Source organism: Henckelia pumila, chromosome 4, assembly GCF_033568475.1.
Source record: "Henckelia pumila isolate YLH828 chromosome 4, ASM3356847v2, whole genome shotgun sequence".
Lineage (NCBI taxonomy): Eukaryota > Viridiplantae > Streptophyta > Magnoliopsida > Lamiales > Gesneriaceae > Henckelia > Henckelia pumila.
Window position 1 is genome coordinate 117,154,302 of NC_133123.1, and position 18,018 is coordinate 117,172,319.

The following is an 18,018-nucleotide window of genomic DNA, read 5'->3' on the forward strand; positions in this document are numbered from 1 at the left end:
TCCAAGCGCTGCATTAGGCCACCCGATCGTCGATACTCAGCCTTGACCTACTGACAAACAAGATATCTAGAGACAAACTGATAAATGTTAAGCTTCATACCTTTCCACCATAACTGGTATGTAGATCCTTATACATCTTGGCACTGCCTAGGTGCACAGTGAATCTACTACGATGAGCCTGAGACAGAATCTCATCTTGCAAGGTTGAATCGTCAGATACCACCACTCTACCAGACAAACACAACAATCCGTCTGTCTGAAAGTGAAATACGGATGTGTCATATCTCTAAGCAAGTATCGCTAACTTTGCGTCTTCAGATCAGAAAACTGCACTTGTCGGATGCGGGCAAACAATGATGGTCCAGCTACCACTGAAACATTCGGATCCCCTGTTGTCCTTTTTTGTGATGGAACATGAAGTCTAAAGAACAACACTCCTAAACTGTATTAGTCACTGCACTAGTGCGGAGAGCACTAACACTCACCTTAAGGATAAGTGTGTCTGCTACTGGATTCGTAGAACCTGGATGTTACTTAATCTTGTAATCATAGTCCTTAAGAATATCCACCAACGAAGTTGCCGCATATTCAACTCTGCTTGAATGAAAAAAATTCTTCAAGATCTTGTAATCTTAACCGTTCGCAATACAAGTAATGTCACCAAATCATCAGTGAAAACACAATCCCTGCAAGCTCTAGATCGTGTATTGAATAGTTTCCTTCGTGAGTTTTCAACTGTCTAGAATTATAGGCAATCAAATGTCCATTATGTGTCAACACACAACCCAACCCTTGAAGAGATGTATCGGTGTAAACCACATAGCCTCCGAGTCCAAATGATAACGCAAGAAAAGGCACGGTAGTCAGTCGACTCCTCAACTCATCGAAGCTCTGTTCATATTCACTCGACAAGAAAAAAAGAACATCCTTCCTCGTCAGCTGCATCAACAGTCGAGTAATCTGTGAGAAATTCTCGATGAATTGACGGTAATACCCTGCTAAACCCAAAAAGCTATGAATCTATGAAGCTGTCGTAGGACATGACCAATTCAATATAGCTTTAGTGTTACTCGAGACCACCGATACACCATCTCGAGAGATGACATGTTCAAGGAATACCACTCGTTCAATCCAGAACTCGCACTTATTGAACTTTGCATATAACTGCTTCTCACGAAAAATCTGCAGTAAAAACCTCAATGCTGTGCATGCTCGTCAATACTACGAGAATAAACCAAAATGTCGTCAATAAAAACCACAAAAAACTTGTCCAGATAATTGCTGAAGACTATGTTCATCAAGTCCATGAACATTGCACGTGCATTCGTTAGTCCAAAAGGCATAACTAAAAACTAGTAATGACCATACCTGGTACGAAATGCTTTCTTTGAAACATCTGCATCTCGAACATGAAATTGGTGATACCCTGACCTCAGATCAATCTTGGAATATACAGAGGTACCCTAAAAGTTGGTCGATCATCAATCTACAGCAAAGGACACTTGTTCTTAAATATCGCTTGATTCAACTTTCTGTAGTCTATACAGAGACGCATGGAACCATCCTTCTTCTTGACGAAAAGAACTGGTGCTCCCCAAGGTGAAATGATCAGTCGGATATATCTCTTATCCAACAAATCTTGCAATTGTTGCTGCAAATCTCTCATCTTTGCTGGTGCTAGACAATAAGGTGGACAAGAAATCGGTGTCGTCTTGGGCACAAGATCGATCCCGTACTCGACTTCTCGAACTGGAAGAAACCCTGGAATCTACTCCGAAAAGACATCTGGGTACTCGCAAACTACTGGTAACTCCTCAACAGACCTGTTATCTCTGGATGTATCAATATCATAGATAAGGTAACCTTTCCCACCCACCTCTAAAGCCTGAAAAGCCTTCAGAGCTGATAACAGAGGCATAAGGGGTCGATCTCCCTCACCATAGAAAAATCAACTATCGCCCTCTACCAGACGAAACTGAACAACCTTTTGATAACAATCCACAGTAGCTCGATAAAAAAAAACATCGATACCCAAAACACAATCAAAATCCTCAATCGTTAGAATCATAAGATTTATTATATATGATGATTGCGTTTGGGTTTTTAGTTGGGAGGCGCACTCAAAAAGTTAGTGCATGGAGGAGATTATATATTCCTAATTCTGGGATGATCTGTTTCCTATGGCATGCCCTGTTTTGGTATTGTGTCGCAGAGATCTATCTGGAGTTATATATTTGCGATGAGAATGCTATTGAATTAACAATTAGAATTCTGATAGTCATCGGCACCGAACCCGATATGTCCGTGTCATCATATTTTTTAGCCCTAGCTTCATCCAATTTCTTTATTCCTCCAAGTGAGTTCTCGCTCTTTCGATCATCACCAGGAATCGCGGATTCCTGCTCTATCAACTGATCAAAATGTGCTTTCATTGCTTGTAGGTGTAGTGACGATCATAACATAACACCATATGGCAAATTCAATTTCTCGCAATCTTGCATATTTTTCCTATTTATTCCCCCTCCTCGCATGGGAATTTCCCGCTATGGTTAGTAAATCTTGCAATAGATGATTTAATTATCTCATTCTTAATAAAGTTACAAAGTTTACCGTCAATATATATATATTTATATATATATGGAATTATTGATTTTTTGTTTTGAATAGTAGTTTTATTATTAGTTTTTTGATTTTATGAAAATAAAATCTATTAATTAATTAATTATTATTTACTATATATGGAAGTTATTTTGTATTGAGTATTAATTTTGTTAAAATATGAGAGTAAAGAGGAAATACATTGAGGATATTTAACCTAGATAACATCCGATTTAGTCCAACTAGTCTGAGATATGAATTGAAGCTTTTTGAGTTGGTTGTTCAGTAATTTTGGCCGCTGGTCATTTGAATCGTCGAGCTATATTGAGATATCGTCAAAATAATTCAGTTCGTTTGAAATTAAGATGTGCTGGAATTTTGTTTTTCAGCAGGTTATCACTACCAAAATATGATGTATGAACTACACAATTAAATAAATATGTTAGAAACATAATAACAAGGATTCTTATCATCAAAATAAAGATTGATTGCATTTTCGGACTCAACAATCTCTCCTCTTTTGATGATCACAAAACTAGGATAAAAATATGAACATTGAAACTCAAGTAATGTCAAAAATCATATTTTTATCTAACATATTTCTTCCTCTTTTTGTGAAAATTAAAAAGGTTTGAAATAAAAAAAAAAAAAAAAAAAAGAACACATTATAGCTCCCCTCAAAGTTTGAATAAATGAATTTTATAAAGGTAGAGGGGTGACTAACACAAATGAAAATAAATCCATGTAAATATTGTATAGGAGCATGAGAATTTCCTTCTTTGGTTAGTAAATATTGTTATTGACGATTTATTTCATTCTTAATAAAGCCGTCAATATATATATATATATATATATATGGAATTACTAATTTTTTTGTTTTGAATACTAGTTTTATTATTAGTTTTTTGATTTTATGAAAAGAAAATATATTAATCAGTTAATTATTTACTATATATGGAAGTTAGTTTGTATTAGGTATTAATTTTGTTAAAATATATGAGAGTAATAAATAGGACTAGTTACGGAGCACACGCGTTGCGTGTGTAATATAATGTATGATTTTAAAATTTTGTGCTCCGAAAATGTATGTGGGTGAGCAGTTATATTTTCAATCGAAGAGAAAATGAGAGAAACTGTTGTGAAAATTTGGCTGCAATCAAGGGACAAAATTGGAAAGAAATTTTGGTGTCATCACAAAATACCAAAAACAGTATATATTATATATATATATATATATATATATATATATATATATATATATGCAAGAATATATATGCAAAGTTAACATTGTCGAATTGAACTTGTAAAAAAAAAAATAAAAAAAAAGATTGTTATTTGTAAAAGAAAATTGTAAATGGGATGTAATTAATTTTTTTGGATCAAGGGTTATTACATTATTATATTCTAAAACAATAGTCATACAAAGAGACCTGTAATTGCATATACTATTTTCTTACAATAATTTGTGAAAAGGGATCGTGTAAGAAATATAAACGGGTCGTCTATGAGGGCTGATCCGAACCGACCCAAGATAAATTCAAATATTAAATTTAAATGTTAGAGGGAGTGGTTATTTTCTTTTGAATTCTAACTTCCACAATACATACATGCATCACAATGCATTTCATGAAGGATTTTTTTGAGTGAAAGTGCCCAGACACCCATTTCCATTTTCACAATCAAAATATCACAATTGTTTAAGGCTTTGGATTGTGCAAACTCAATTCCTTTCCATTCGTGATCGGTGTCGGGCCATTAAGTCATTACTATCGTTGGAAGGAAGGTTTGTAAATCAATTACGTTAACAATTCTGTATCTGTGTATTCCAACCTGTTTTGATGATTTTGTTAAATTTGTTTTGTTCAAAGTGGTTGTTTCATTTTTTTTTTTTGGTTCGAACTATAAATGATTTAATCATTCAAAGAAACTACTCATTACAAGCGTGCATGTTACGGAATGAAAAGTGTTGAAAACAGAAAATGATATATATATATATAGCATAATTAGGAATATCATTTTCTGTTTAATATAAAAGAAACCCTTCTCTCCCATTCATGATTCATCATTCTCCTTGGAACAGTTAATATGAGAACAGCTAGAATTCCTTTCTTTAGTATATATAATCAAGAATTGAAGATCATGAAAAAGAAATCAGTGTCGGCGGCAGCACCAGCAGCAGCAAGGGATCAAGATTTGCCATATATATATATATGTTGCAGAATCCATTTGATCCCTTGATGCTGCCGCTGCTTTCACCGATTCCTGTTTTCGTCCTAAATATATACACGAGTCGAGATCGATCGGGGTGATGCTATTTTGGTTTCTTACGTCTTCATTGTTTCTTGTACGTACGTACCAAGCCAGTTTCTTTCTCGTTCGTTCCTTTTCTTTTAATTTCGTATTATATATCTAAATTCTTCCCAATTTAATTTGTCCATTTGTTTCTGGTACTGTGTCGCAGAGATCTATGTGGAGTTAATTTGCGATGAGAAGTTGGCAGAAACGGATGCAATTGAATTCCGACGACAGTCTTCTTCGGCACCGAAGCCGTCCGCGTCATAATCACTCTCTTTCTTTCCTAACCATCCCCAAGTTCTTCAAGTTTATAATCACATTTTTCGCGCTTGTGTATATAAAATCATGTGCTTTAATTTCACTGCTTGTGTAAGTGTAGTGGGGATCATAACATCAAACTATGGAATTATTGATTTTTCTGTTTTGAATAGTAGTTTTATTATTAGTTTTTTTGATTTTATGAAAAAAATTTATTAATTAGTTAATTATTCACTATAAATTTGTATTAGGTATTAATTTTGTTAAAATATGAGAGTAAAAAAAACAATGTTCATACAAAAACAAATGCAAGATTAACATTGTCGATTTGAACTTGTAAAAAAAAGATAAAATAAAAAAACATTGCTGATTTGTACAAGAAAATTGTAAATGGGATGTAATTAATTTTTTTGGATCAAGGTTCATTACATTATTATATTCTAAAACAATGTTCATACAAAAACAAATGTAATTCTATAGGCATACTATTTTCTTACAATAACGTGTAAAAGGGCTCGTGTCTTGGTTAACTTTTAATGATTAAACAACCAAAATTAATTAATTAAAACAATGAAAACAAGTTAAAAATTTTCGTTTTGGGATTATAAAAATTTCGGCATGACCTCCTCATAAATAGGATATCCCAAAATTTTGTACAACACAACTAACATTATATACTAGAAAACAGAGTCATATTACCAATTTACAAACCTATAGCCGCACTAGCCAGAACTAAACACATGCAGTGTCGGCAAAGACTCGATCACACCAACATCAATCCAAAACAAAGTCAAAACTATCTATAAAGATACACGGGGCATCTCCCCTAGAAAATATAGAGCTCACTCCTATAATACATACATATATCTAGGAACTCAACTCCACACTCGACTCAGTGAATGTCACTAGATGACACTCCACCAGACGCGTCAAATCTCCATGGATAACATGCTATATGAAATCACAAACAATCACAACGTAAGAAGAAAACAGGTCTAGCTTGGATCAGAAGACATCCTTTAAAGTCATTGTGAAAGATATATTTGAAATGGTGAACGGTCGAAGACTGTCTGGACCAGGTGAGTATATCTTGTCATAGTAGTCAGTCGAGTGATTTACTTCTTAAGACTATGCGAGTGCAGGCTATTGCATGTGACTAGGCAAGTGACTGATCTCACGATTGGGCGAGTGATCTTCAAAACAAGCGGTCGAAACCTGTTTTACAAAATAAGACAACAAGATCTACAAAAATAAAATATTGTTTGTTATTACCAAAATTTAGGTATTTAACAATTCAAATATATTATATTTGAAATATATAATAAAATGGTTTTTTTTTTCTTTTCTATCAAATTATTATTCTTTTTCAAGATAAAAAACTGATACAGAAATTATATATTAATATCTCAATAAATAAATCATATACAAGACTAAAATATATTTAATATATCGAATAAAAATATAATAAAATAAATGTTTATTTATTTATATTTAAATTCAAGCACGAGTAAAAAATATAAACTTACAAATTCATAAATCAAGTGGAAAAATTTTAGGTCATCAGAATCACGTAAATCAAAACAATGAGTGAGATTTTTTTTATGAGATTTGTTTTTTCATGATCTTAAACTTTAATGTTGAATATTTTTTCTAAGTTCCAACAGAACAATACTTGATTTCGAAAAACTAAAATGGTGATTATATTCGCTTCAACAAGCTGAAAAAAAAAAAGATCAAGGAGCTCCGATGATATATATTTAATTTAATTATATTTTCATTAATATATTAAAATATTTGTTGTCGTATAATTTGAGTTGACAATTATTTATCATGATGTAAAAACTTCAATAAATATGATTTTTGTAAACTTAATCGATAAAATAATCTTGAAAAAAATGGAATTATGTATCTAATCAAACTTTAATAATAATAATTAGAAATAATAGTAATTTAGGTTAAGGGTAAACTTGAATTTTTTAATTTGATTGTGTACCAATTAAGTCATCATAATAATCCATATACCAATTTGATATTTTATCAATAGTTCATGTACCAAAATGAATATTAATTTTTTTTATGTTCCAATATCTAGGGAAATAATTTTTTATTAGTTATTTTGGGTCAATGGTAGTTAGAGCTCCAATAAAAAGAACCAATGATATTTTAAAATCTAGCATTTTAAAAATCCCATCATGTTATATTTTACAAGTATTTAGGAATGACGATGAGTAAGATTCGAGTAGGATTTTATATCCTCCATCTTTAACCCTATTTATTATATTCATCCATGTCCCTATCTCCATCTCCGTTTCCGCCAGACATTCAATTTTCATCTCCGTTCTCATATCCATCAAGGATCGAATATTCATGTCCTACCCAAATATCCTATTACTTCCATAATTGCATTTTTTATGAATAATTTTGATGAAGCTATGGATATTTACCAAATTTTTAAGGCAATAATAAGAAATAAAAAAATTAGAGATAAAATTTAGCAAACTAAACAATATAGAAGAAATGACAATATTATAAATAGTTTATTTCAACAACATTATCTCAACAACAATAAATCCATTGCATGGACATTTTGGTGTTGTCGATGGTGACGTGTTCTTCTACCTTTTATAAATCCACCTACCACTGATCCTTCCGGCAAACATATTTTTTAAAAGCATTTCAAGCGTGAGAAGCATCATGGAATATAACGAAACTCACCCATAAAAAAATATAATCTCAAATATTGGGAGTCCAATCTAAGTTTTACATTGAAATGGCATGGAAAGTTGACTTAATAAGTTGGAAGGATATCTCTACTGGTAATAGCTGATACATTATACCCCTGCCTTTCTTTGCAATGTTACATATACATCCCTGATTATGCTTTATACATAATTAGAGGATAAATTCCACAGTATAGGTTGTTTGATGCAGAATCAAGAAAGTGCACCAGGGCCATATCCTAGATTTTTGTTGCAAGGGAACAAACGTTCGGCAATCTTCTCTAGCTTAGCTCCTCGACATTGGTGTTGCACTGGCACTTCTAATGTTGGAAGTCCGAGATACTATTTACCTCACAGACGATCAAAACTGAGGCAGATCCAAGCATTGGCTGCTGTCTACAGTTGCCTATTTTCGTTTTTTGCACCAGCTGCTATACAAAAAAGAAGATGAAACAGAGCATGGAGGGGATTAGGGAATGGCTATCTTTACCGGATCTCAAACAAATTACTGATATTGTTGATGAATATAAAAGCAATTGTGCTAGGATGTGTAAATTTGTACCTCAAGTCCAATTCAACCATGACACAGCAGACACGATGTTGATATATACAGAGAGGAAAGGACATATGCATGTGTTGATCTAACCAAAAGCACAACTGGTTGGAGCGCAACATAACACAATATCGAGCTATAGGCATTGCTAACAATAATGTGCGGCATGGAACTTCGAAAGGCTTACTTGGAAAAATCTAGCAACAATATTAGTTTGACATTTCATCGAATATATTTACATTTTTTGTGAGCTTTTTGTCAGGAAGGGAAACATAAGTGCAATGATGAAGCAAATCCCACATGACTCAATGTTAATCCAATCATAAATTATGATACTCAAGTCTAACACCCTCAAAGAACATTGAGCCTGAATGATGCTAAAGTTTTTAACATCTTCCTTTGTATGGATGAGCATCGGTTAACAGTTGAGTTAAGAACTCAGAGTAAGATCCTGAACCAAGGATTTCCTCGACCATAGCTATTGAAATATGCATCTATAAAATCAGGAAACAAGCAGAGGGACAAAATAATGAATGGGATAAAAATATCCAACTGCTAAGTTCTTGGTTCCAGAATGTATGTACATTACGTAGCAACTGCCAAGCAAAAAATCCAAATTGAATCTGACCAAAGCCAAGAATGATGACCCTTTTTTATTCACAATTATATATATATAAGATAATTGATTGATTTCTTCTTTACTTTTTTAAGATGGAAGAGCAATGGTTTCTTCATTCGATATTCACTCATTCATACATGAAACATTATAAAGAAAAATAGGAAGAGTACTCATTAAAGTATACCCGGACTTTACCTAGGGAAATGTTCATGAACAAGCTGCTCATGTCTGACTGTTTTTCGACGTGGCTCGAACTTAATAATTCTCAAGACATATTCCTTGCCCCCAAACAAAGGTCCAAAACTCTAAAAGATCCAACTTAGCATTAACTTATTGCTTACAAGAATATATCATAGATTGTCTAGACAGTCAACTATCCACCAGGGTACCAAATGTTCTCAGGCTGAGGCATCATGCCCCCACCCATTCTTTTTCTTTACCAGTATTCTTTACACGAACATAATCCTCCTTTGAAATGGTGAAACCGATTCCTGTCCCTCACAATTATTTCACGGTCATAAACCTTTGATATCAACTTACTCACCTCATGACAATCTGTACACACACGCAAGTTCTTGGTAACACGAATAAGTTCCCCAGGTTTAGTTTTCAACAATCCAAAAGCTATGGCCAGTTTCTCACTATGGTAGTGCAATGGATTGTCTCTTTCCTCAGCAGATATATCAAACAAAATTTCATCGGTGTTTGGCACATACCCTACATCTCTAATACAGACAAATATTTCTTCCAATTTAAAATATATCTCTTCAGATTGCGGATGAGTCATTCCTCCAGCAATAAACTCACTAACTACACCTTGAAATTCAATAGTCGAAAATCCAGTTTCCTTTTTAAGTCCTCTGTCATTCATCAACTTCCTGATGTTAGCAACATCTTCCCATCTACCGGCTTTGGCATACAAATTAGCCAACAACACATAACGCCCGCTGTTGTCTGGCTCCAGGTCAATCACATCCCTCCCGATATCATCTCCCATGACGACATTCCCATGGATTCTACAAGCTCCAAGAAGAGCACCTAAAACACTCGCATCAGCTTTCATAGGCATATCATGAATAACTTTCCTTGATTCCTCGAGTAATCCAGCTCTACCCAACAAATCCACAAAACATCCATAATGCTCCATTCTTGGAGAAATGCCATACATTTCAGTCATGTAACGAAAATAATGCTTCCCTTCTTTTACTAGCCCTGAATGTGCACAGGCACTGAGCACATTCACAAATGTAACATAATCAGGTCGCACTGCACTCTGCTCCATTTCTTTAAAAAGCTCAACGGCAGCCTTTCCTCGACCATGCATACCTAATCCGCCAATCATACAATTCCAAGATGAGATCCCTTTACATGGCAATCCCTTAAACACCTCGAGTGCCTTCTCCAGATGTCCACATTTACAGTACATATCAATAATTGTTGTCGCCAACTTGGGATCCACTTGAACCCCACTACTTCTGATGTACTCATATATCCGATCACCTCCTTCCAATGCACCAACTCCTATACAAGCAGACAGCATACTAGCAGCCACAAAATTGTCCATCACCACATTTTCTTTTAGCATCCAATCAAAAGTAGAAAATGCCTTATAGAACCGATTATTTTGCACATAAGCTGCGATCAAGGCATTCCACACAGCAGATCTTTTCACAGACATCATCTCAAGAACATCAAACACTTCATCAATGCAGCCTAGCTGGGAAAAACCATTTATCAAGGTAGTCCACGAAACATCATCTTTCTCATCAAACTTGTCAAACACTCTTTTCGCTTCATCCAAAGAACCAAAGTTCACATACATGTGTATCAAATTGTTCTGACAAAACGAATCCTGGCCAAACCCAAGTTTGATCAGCTGGCCATGCACCTGCTTCCCTTCTTCAATCGCATTGTCTATGCTACACGCACGTATAAGGGGAGGGAATGTAAATTCATTCGGCATGACGTACCTTTCCAACATACAGGAGTAAAAAAGAATAACATTTCTGCACAAATTTTCTTGCAAATAGCCTCTCAACATAATGTTATAAACAAAAGCATCTGGGAGTGGCAACATAGCGAACACCTTGAGTGCATGGTTCAAGTCCCCTGATTTTGATAAAGCACAGAATTTGATGACACGGCCCATGGCATCATTGTCAGAAGAACAACCCAGTTTGATGATCTGGGCTTGACATTGTTTGAGCTCCTCCATGGTTGAGCACAACTGTAGACTCTTCAATGGCACAGACACATCTGAGTATGTGGAAGATATAGATGGGGTTGTGGAAAAAAAAACATGCTAAACCATATGCAGATACTTATAGCTGATTATTATTATTCTTTTTCACAAAAAACTCTCAATTGTCTGGCAATTAGTTTCATCAGTGAGAAAAAATGCAAACTCCTAAACAAATAGAGAAAGAAAAATTGGAAGAATTGTGAAAGTGAAAACGTGGGGAATGATATGGGCCCGGCAGATAATCTACCTCGATATCTAAGGTCAGATATTTAAAAATTAGCATGTGGCATAATCCTCTTTTCGGTCTCTAATTAATAATATAGCACAAATATATATAATAATAAAGAAATACAGCATCACCAGAATAACAGAGCTTTCAAAGAATTGCCACGATATATATACATACATATATGTAAAAGGAAACACTTTTAACCAAAGAGTACCACAAGTTATACCTCTCAGTTTATGTTAAAAATCAATTCGCAGCTGTCTTTATATCTTCTGCTTGCATATTAAATAGATAAGCCGATAGTTCCCTTCCCTCCCTCCCCAAATGAGAAAAGAAAAGAGAAGGAAACTGGGTAAAAAAGAAAATGATTTAAACAATGATGACGAATTTCCCACACCATGTCTTCAAAATTTGTTGAACTTTACTGTTCTATAATGCAAAATACAGATGCATATAATGTTCCTTGTAAATAAATGAGAAAATTTGTCCTTTCAATTTTATCAAATAAACTGTTCATCTGAATTCTGAAGAGTTAGAATGAAGTAGCATTTTCACCGGCAACATTGCTCTAAACTACGTACCAAAAAACCAGCTGAAGCCTAAAGATACACCATCAATAGAATAGCAAAATAATAACTAAATACAAGAAATTCGAGAAATACCAGGAAGGGATCATACCCATTTGAGATTTAACAGAGAATATGATCACATCACTTTCTTCTACAACCTACCTTCGAGACAAGCAATTCAAATTAAAAATTTTCAATTTAGTTGACAAATTATTAAGTAAAAAGTTTAGAAAATTTTGTGCCGCGGCGTAATGTTGCGAAATGGTCAATTTACATAATCGGTTCACTGAAAGGGCACGGAACTGCCATGTATTTATAAATACCTATGCATTCAAAATACCAAGCAAACTATTAAAATGCAAGAATATAGAGTGAATTTCAGGGCATTGGCCTATAACTTACCAAAGGTAAAAAAATAAAACAAATTGAGGTAACTTGACACAATAACACACTTTACATAACTATTGAGATATGAAATTCTTTTCTGTAGTTAATATTTTCATTTCTGTCCTTGACTTGACAGTATGCAACGCAAGAGTAGAAGACTAGAATAAATGGCATTCAAACAAAAAAAACAACTAAAATTGAGTTCTGCACTAGAAAAGCAGAAATCAAGAACCAGAGTGAGTTGCATATTGCTGATTGCAAAATGTGTTCTTCTGTGGATATCATCACGTCCCTAGGACCCCATCAATAGAGCTGGACGCACATGCACACATGCGAGGATACAAAGAGAGAGTTGGTCCAATTACAGGATGTACCTGCTTGTTATGATCACGCATTTTGACGCCAAAAGATTCAAATGCATTATGACGAACCAAGGCATGACGGGCAGTTCGAATCTGGGAACCAGCCAACAATTCTGATTTCACTACACCTCTGGCAATGCTCTCAGCCATTTTTCCCCCTCCAATAAAACCAAGCTTGTAGGAGTCGGCTGGCATTGGTATGGTGTTTGCCATTCTGCGGATGCTCTAGGCAAAGAAAATAGCATAATAAGAATCTGGTAAAAATTTTAGCAAGAAGGTTATTTAGATACTTGGCAACAATAGAGTGTTGAGGCAAGGAACTAAACCTAATTCTTCTATTACAAAATTAACATTGATGGTATAGGCATCCACTGCAGAAATAACCACAGGCATATTGATTTTAATCTACAAAAATTGGTCTGCAAGACTCAGCATGCAAGCAGAACTACATGTGTATTCAAGTTGTTCCTCATCTATATCACAACATCACAGCACATATACATAGAATCACCATACAATCAGTGTTGTTACTACATAGACAGAGCCCAGAACTTGAAATTTAATCAAGGGTTCTCAAGTTTATATCTCAACATCACAAGCCACAGCACAATCATATAAATGACAGCCATCACCATAAGCTATTGCATTGCCCCAAAACAGCCTCAAATGCAGACAAACAAGAGCATAAATCACGATTCAGTTTGTGTTTGAATGAGGGCTAACTGAAAATCTATAATTCAGAATCATTTGGGATTCACATTAGCATTAGAAATAGCGTGGTATCCCTTTGGAAATTCAACTACACATTGTGTAATCTTGTCAAGCTCCATTGATTGTATCAGAAATCGAACAGGGCTGTAATCAACATGAATTGAAGGAGACAAAAACCCCGTGCTTACCTAGTCGATGCGGCTGCTAGAGATTCTTGAAGAAACGCCGAGTGATAAGGTAGCAGAATACTTTCTTGGTTTGAATCCCTCTGGTGCGTCGAGGTTAGCGCTGTCAAAGGTGTCAACCAATGGCGGCCGGTACACCAAAAACCCATTTTTTGAGGGGTAGATGGTTTGGCCGGCTCAAAATCCTCAATCCAACCCAACCCAAGGTGGGTTGCAAGTTAAGCGGACCGACCCGCGGATTGAATCACAACAAATAAAAATAAATAAAAAATATTATGATTAATTATAAAAATCATTTCATAAATAAATATTAATATAAACATATTAATAAAAATTTTAATTATTGATTTCAGGTCTATAAATTTTATATAAAGTAATTAATACAAAAAAGTTCACAACTTTTATTAAAAAATACATATATAACAATAAAAATAAAAATAAATTATTAATTCTCTAGGCCCGCGGAGGGCCAACCCGCGCGGGTCGCGGGCCTAGGCGGGTTGGCCCATCTAAGCCCACCTTTTGTTGAGTTGAAAAAATTTCAACCCAATCCACTTAAATTGTGTGGCGGGCCGGGCCAACCCGACGGACCTAACCCAAATTGACGGCTCTAGTTGAGGTCCCGCTATCCAGAGCAGCAAATAAGAAATCTATATCAAGGCCTTTGGCAATATTTTTTGAGGAAGCATGTAGTATATAATTTGGGAATTGTTTTGAGCTTTAAAAAAAATCAGAATTCTATAAATTTGAAGTGTTACCAAGAAATTCGGTGCTCTTCTATATTTTATCAATCAAGGTTACCATACTTTTCTAAGTAAAAATTCAATACAATCATTGATGATTAAAAAAAACATCTATCTACAATAAATATAATCCGATCATTTTTAAAAATACACATTTGATTAATATATATATCATTGATAATATAAAAGTACAAATTCATGTATGAAATACCAAAACACAGGTTTTGTTTTGTATATTGGGACGAAAATAGCGGAATTGTTAGAAAAACTTGTGTTTTTGAATTAATATTAATGAAGTTAATTCATTTAACATGTCCATTGAAATAATCAATTAAACCACATGCATTTAATGATGTAAATTTTGAAACCGATGGTTTTGGTAATACCCAAATCATGCATCCAATGGTTTTTATCTCTATACATATGCATAATTAATGAGATATTGTTGACGTGGCAAATCATAAGACGTTAGATATATCATTGGGATAATACCCGTAAGGTAGGTTGAATAAAACCGATTTTGAGATTATATATAATATATATATATATATATATATATATATATATATATATATATGCACCAAATTTATTTTAGGCACACATTTTCCCAAAAAGTTAAACAAAAGGTTTTCTTTCTTTCATTTTGGTTTCTTTTGGTTTTGTTCAAAAGGGTAATTATGATCATGTATATTTTTGTTCTCCACAGTAACAAGTTTATTTTTTATTGGTGCTATCATTGTATCCTAGGAGAAAGACATCTATATGATCATCAAAACACTGTCATTGAGGGGACGAATTTGTTTTAAAAAACTGTGTTTCACAAGCCTCGGTCATCAACATGTTGATTTTTTTTCCTTTTCATGATAAAGTTGTTTCAACTGACAAGAGTTCAATACGCTACAACCTACCATATTTTTTTATTAGTTTAACATTTATGCAAATAAATTTCATTTAATTTTATTTTTAAATTTATTGTTTTATTTCTGATAGATTTATTCATCCCTTCATATTGATAAACACTCATAAAACAATTTTTCCCCCATGGAAATTTGACCGTTTGTGCTGTGTTTCAAATATATGGCTACTAATTCAATTGTATCATTACCAAAGGTGACTCTCCATGTTGTTAAGATTTCAACATCACCAGTAAACGCTAATGCTGATATAGTGATGTTTAACCATGCTAATAAACCAAAAAATTTTGATGGTTCGAATTTCAAGAAGTGAAAACAGAAGATGTTATTTTACCTTACTACATTGAGTCTAACAATTTTTTTGATTGAGGATGCTCCCAAATTGACTGAGGCCGAAGGAGATTCCACTAGTGTTGCCTATGCATGACACCATTCTAATTTCTTGTGTAGAAGTTAGATTATGAGTGGCTTAGCCGATTCGCTGTGTAATGTCTATATTTAAAAGGACAACTAAGGAGCTATGTAATTATTTGGACAATACATGCAAATCTGAGGATATCGGAGCTATGAAATTCATTGTTGGACGCGATTCTTGGAGTACAATATGGTGGACTCTAAGACTGTTATCAGTAAAATTCAAGAAATTCAAGTAATCTTCCATGATATTCATACTGAAAGTATGATGTTGAGTGAATTTTTTCAAGTTTCAGCTATCATTTGCCTCCAGCTTGGAAAGATTTCAAGAGTTACTTGAAGTATAAAATAAAGAAAAAGAGAGTAGAGAAATTTTTTGTTAGGTTTTGCATTAAAGAAGAAAAAAAAAGGGTTCTAAGGGGGAAAATCTCGGTTCAGTCCTAAATATTTGGACACATTTTCGGTTTAGTCCTAAATATTTTTACGTTCCCGATTTCATCCCAAATGTTTTCCAAAAGTTCCCGGTTCAGTCCTAAATATTTTTACGTTCCAGGTTTCATCCAAAATATTTCTCAAAAGTTTCCTGTTTGGTACTTTCATCTACTCTTGGGTTAAAACTAACATAATACATCACGTGTCATTCACACGTTGTAAAAGTCCTAAAACCCTAGATTGAAATCCTTGAATTTTGTTTCACTTGTTCCATAGTTTTGTTTCTTTCTCAAAGAAGTCGAAAAATCTCTGGTTACAGATGGCCTCTGGCCTTCCGTCAAGCACCATGTTGGTAATTGGTGGTCCCTCGGAGACAACATTCAAGAACTGCGAGATGAAATCCGTTATTTGGAGAGGGAAAACACGATATGGATCAAAGGCTTGAAGAGGCTGGGTTTCGTGCGGAGAGAGCTACGAATGTAGTCGTCGATAGGTCAAATGAAGGAACTCTGAAGCTTGAGGAGGCCACGGGGATCTTGTGAGAGTACAATGATCTTAAAGTTTGGAGTATAATCGTGCGGTACTCGGTAGACAAGAATGCCAAGAGGACTTCACAAGGCATTGAAAAACTCCAAAAATATGCGAATTCCATCGTTAATGCTTGTCCCACCCCTCCACCATCCATGGTGTCCATTTATGACAAACCATCTATGGAGTTTGAATCAAGAAGACAGGTCGAGGAAAAAATCATGGAGTCTTTGAATGATTACCATGTTCATGTGATAACCATTTTGCGGTGTAGGAGGAGCCATATAGACAACCATGGCACAAAAAATTGTGAACAGAGTGAGAAACAAAACTATGGAACAAGTGAAACAAAATTCGGTGATTTCAATATGGGATTTTGGGGCTTTTACAACATGTGAATGACAAGTGATGTATTCTGTTAGTTTTAACCCACGAGTAGACGGAAGGAACAAACCGAGAACTTTTGTGAAACATTTGGGACGAAACCGGGAACGTAAAAATATTTAGGACTGAACCGGAAACTTTTGGGAAACATTTGGGACAAAATCGGGAACGTAAAAACATTTAGGACTGAACCGGAAATGTGTCCAAATATTTAGGACTGAACCGGGAATGTGTCCAAATATTTAGGGCTGAACCGGAAATGTGTCCAAATATTTAGGACTGAACCGAAAATGTGTCCAAATATTTAAGACTGAACCAAGATTTTTCCCGCATTCTAAGAAAAGATTTTATAATCTTAGTGTGGCTAAAACCAATGTAATTGATTATGGTCAGAGCTCAAACTCCAAGAAAAACATTTGACCATTTGGAAGAAGTTCCAAGTTGTAACCTAAGAATGATACTTTCAAGAGAAAATTATCTGAAAAATGCTACAACTATGACGGTCCTTGTCAAAAGGCTTCAGAATGCAAGATAACAAAAAATAAAAATAAAGAGAAACATGGTGGAGGCCATGTCTCAAGAGGTTATATTACAAACCTATATGCAGTGAACTTGGTAGGTTCAAACCCACGGGAGTGGTGGATTGTTATTGGTATCACTCCTCATGTGTGCTCTGATAAGAAGATGTTTGCAAATCTTGATGAATTCAAAAAAAAATTTGCATGGGTAGCTCTGCATTTGATATCAAGGATCAAGGAAAAGTGATCCTGAAAATGATTTCTGGGAAAGAGCTAACTCTTAACAATGTGTTATTTCCAGAAATTCGGAAGAATTTAGTGTTTGATTTGCCTTTGAATAAACACAGGTTGCGTATT

At 34.5% G+C, this 18,018-nt stretch overlaps 1 protein-coding gene across 5 annotated transcripts; it reads right to left on the reverse strand.

The window, feature by feature from the left end:
- Window positions 1-7,869: 7,869 nt before the first annotated feature.
- LOC140864858 (pentatricopeptide repeat-containing protein At5g66520-like) lies at window positions 7,870-13,855 on the reverse strand. Of its 5 annotated transcripts, none has more exons than XM_073269247.1 (5): window positions 13,732-13,855; window positions 12,845-13,057; window positions 9,239-11,279; window positions 8,434-8,512; window positions 7,870-8,299 (listed from the first exon to the last, which is right to left on the reverse strand). In XM_073269247.1, exons 2-3 carry the CDS (start codon window positions 13,043-13,045, stop codon window positions 9,480-9,482), a joined length of 2,001 nt encoding a protein of 666 aa, XP_073125348.1. In that variant the 5' UTR covers window positions 13,046-13,057; window positions 13,732-13,855; the 3' UTR covers window positions 7,870-8,299; window positions 8,434-8,512; window positions 9,239-9,479. The 5 variants fall into 5 exon arrangements, with proteins under 5 accessions (XP_073125348.1, XP_073125347.1, XP_073125350.1 ...); XM_073269246.1 differs by having other exon boundaries at window positions 8,434-8,902; XM_073269249.1 differs by lacking the exon at window positions 8,434-8,512 and having other exon boundaries at window positions 9,239-11,270.
- Window positions 13,856-18,018: the final 4,163 nt, after the last annotated feature.

Bases quoted from the DNA above. Each gene is read 5' to 3' on its own strand.
- LOC140864858 (XM_073269245.1), bottom strand. From the start codon at position 13,045: ATGGCAAACACCATACCAATGCCAGCCGACTCCTACAAGCTTGGTTTT. The intron at 11,280-12,844 runs GTACATCCTGTA...GTGCCATTGAAG, and splicing joins TGCGTGATCATAACAAGCAG to AGTCTACAGTTGTGCTCAAC.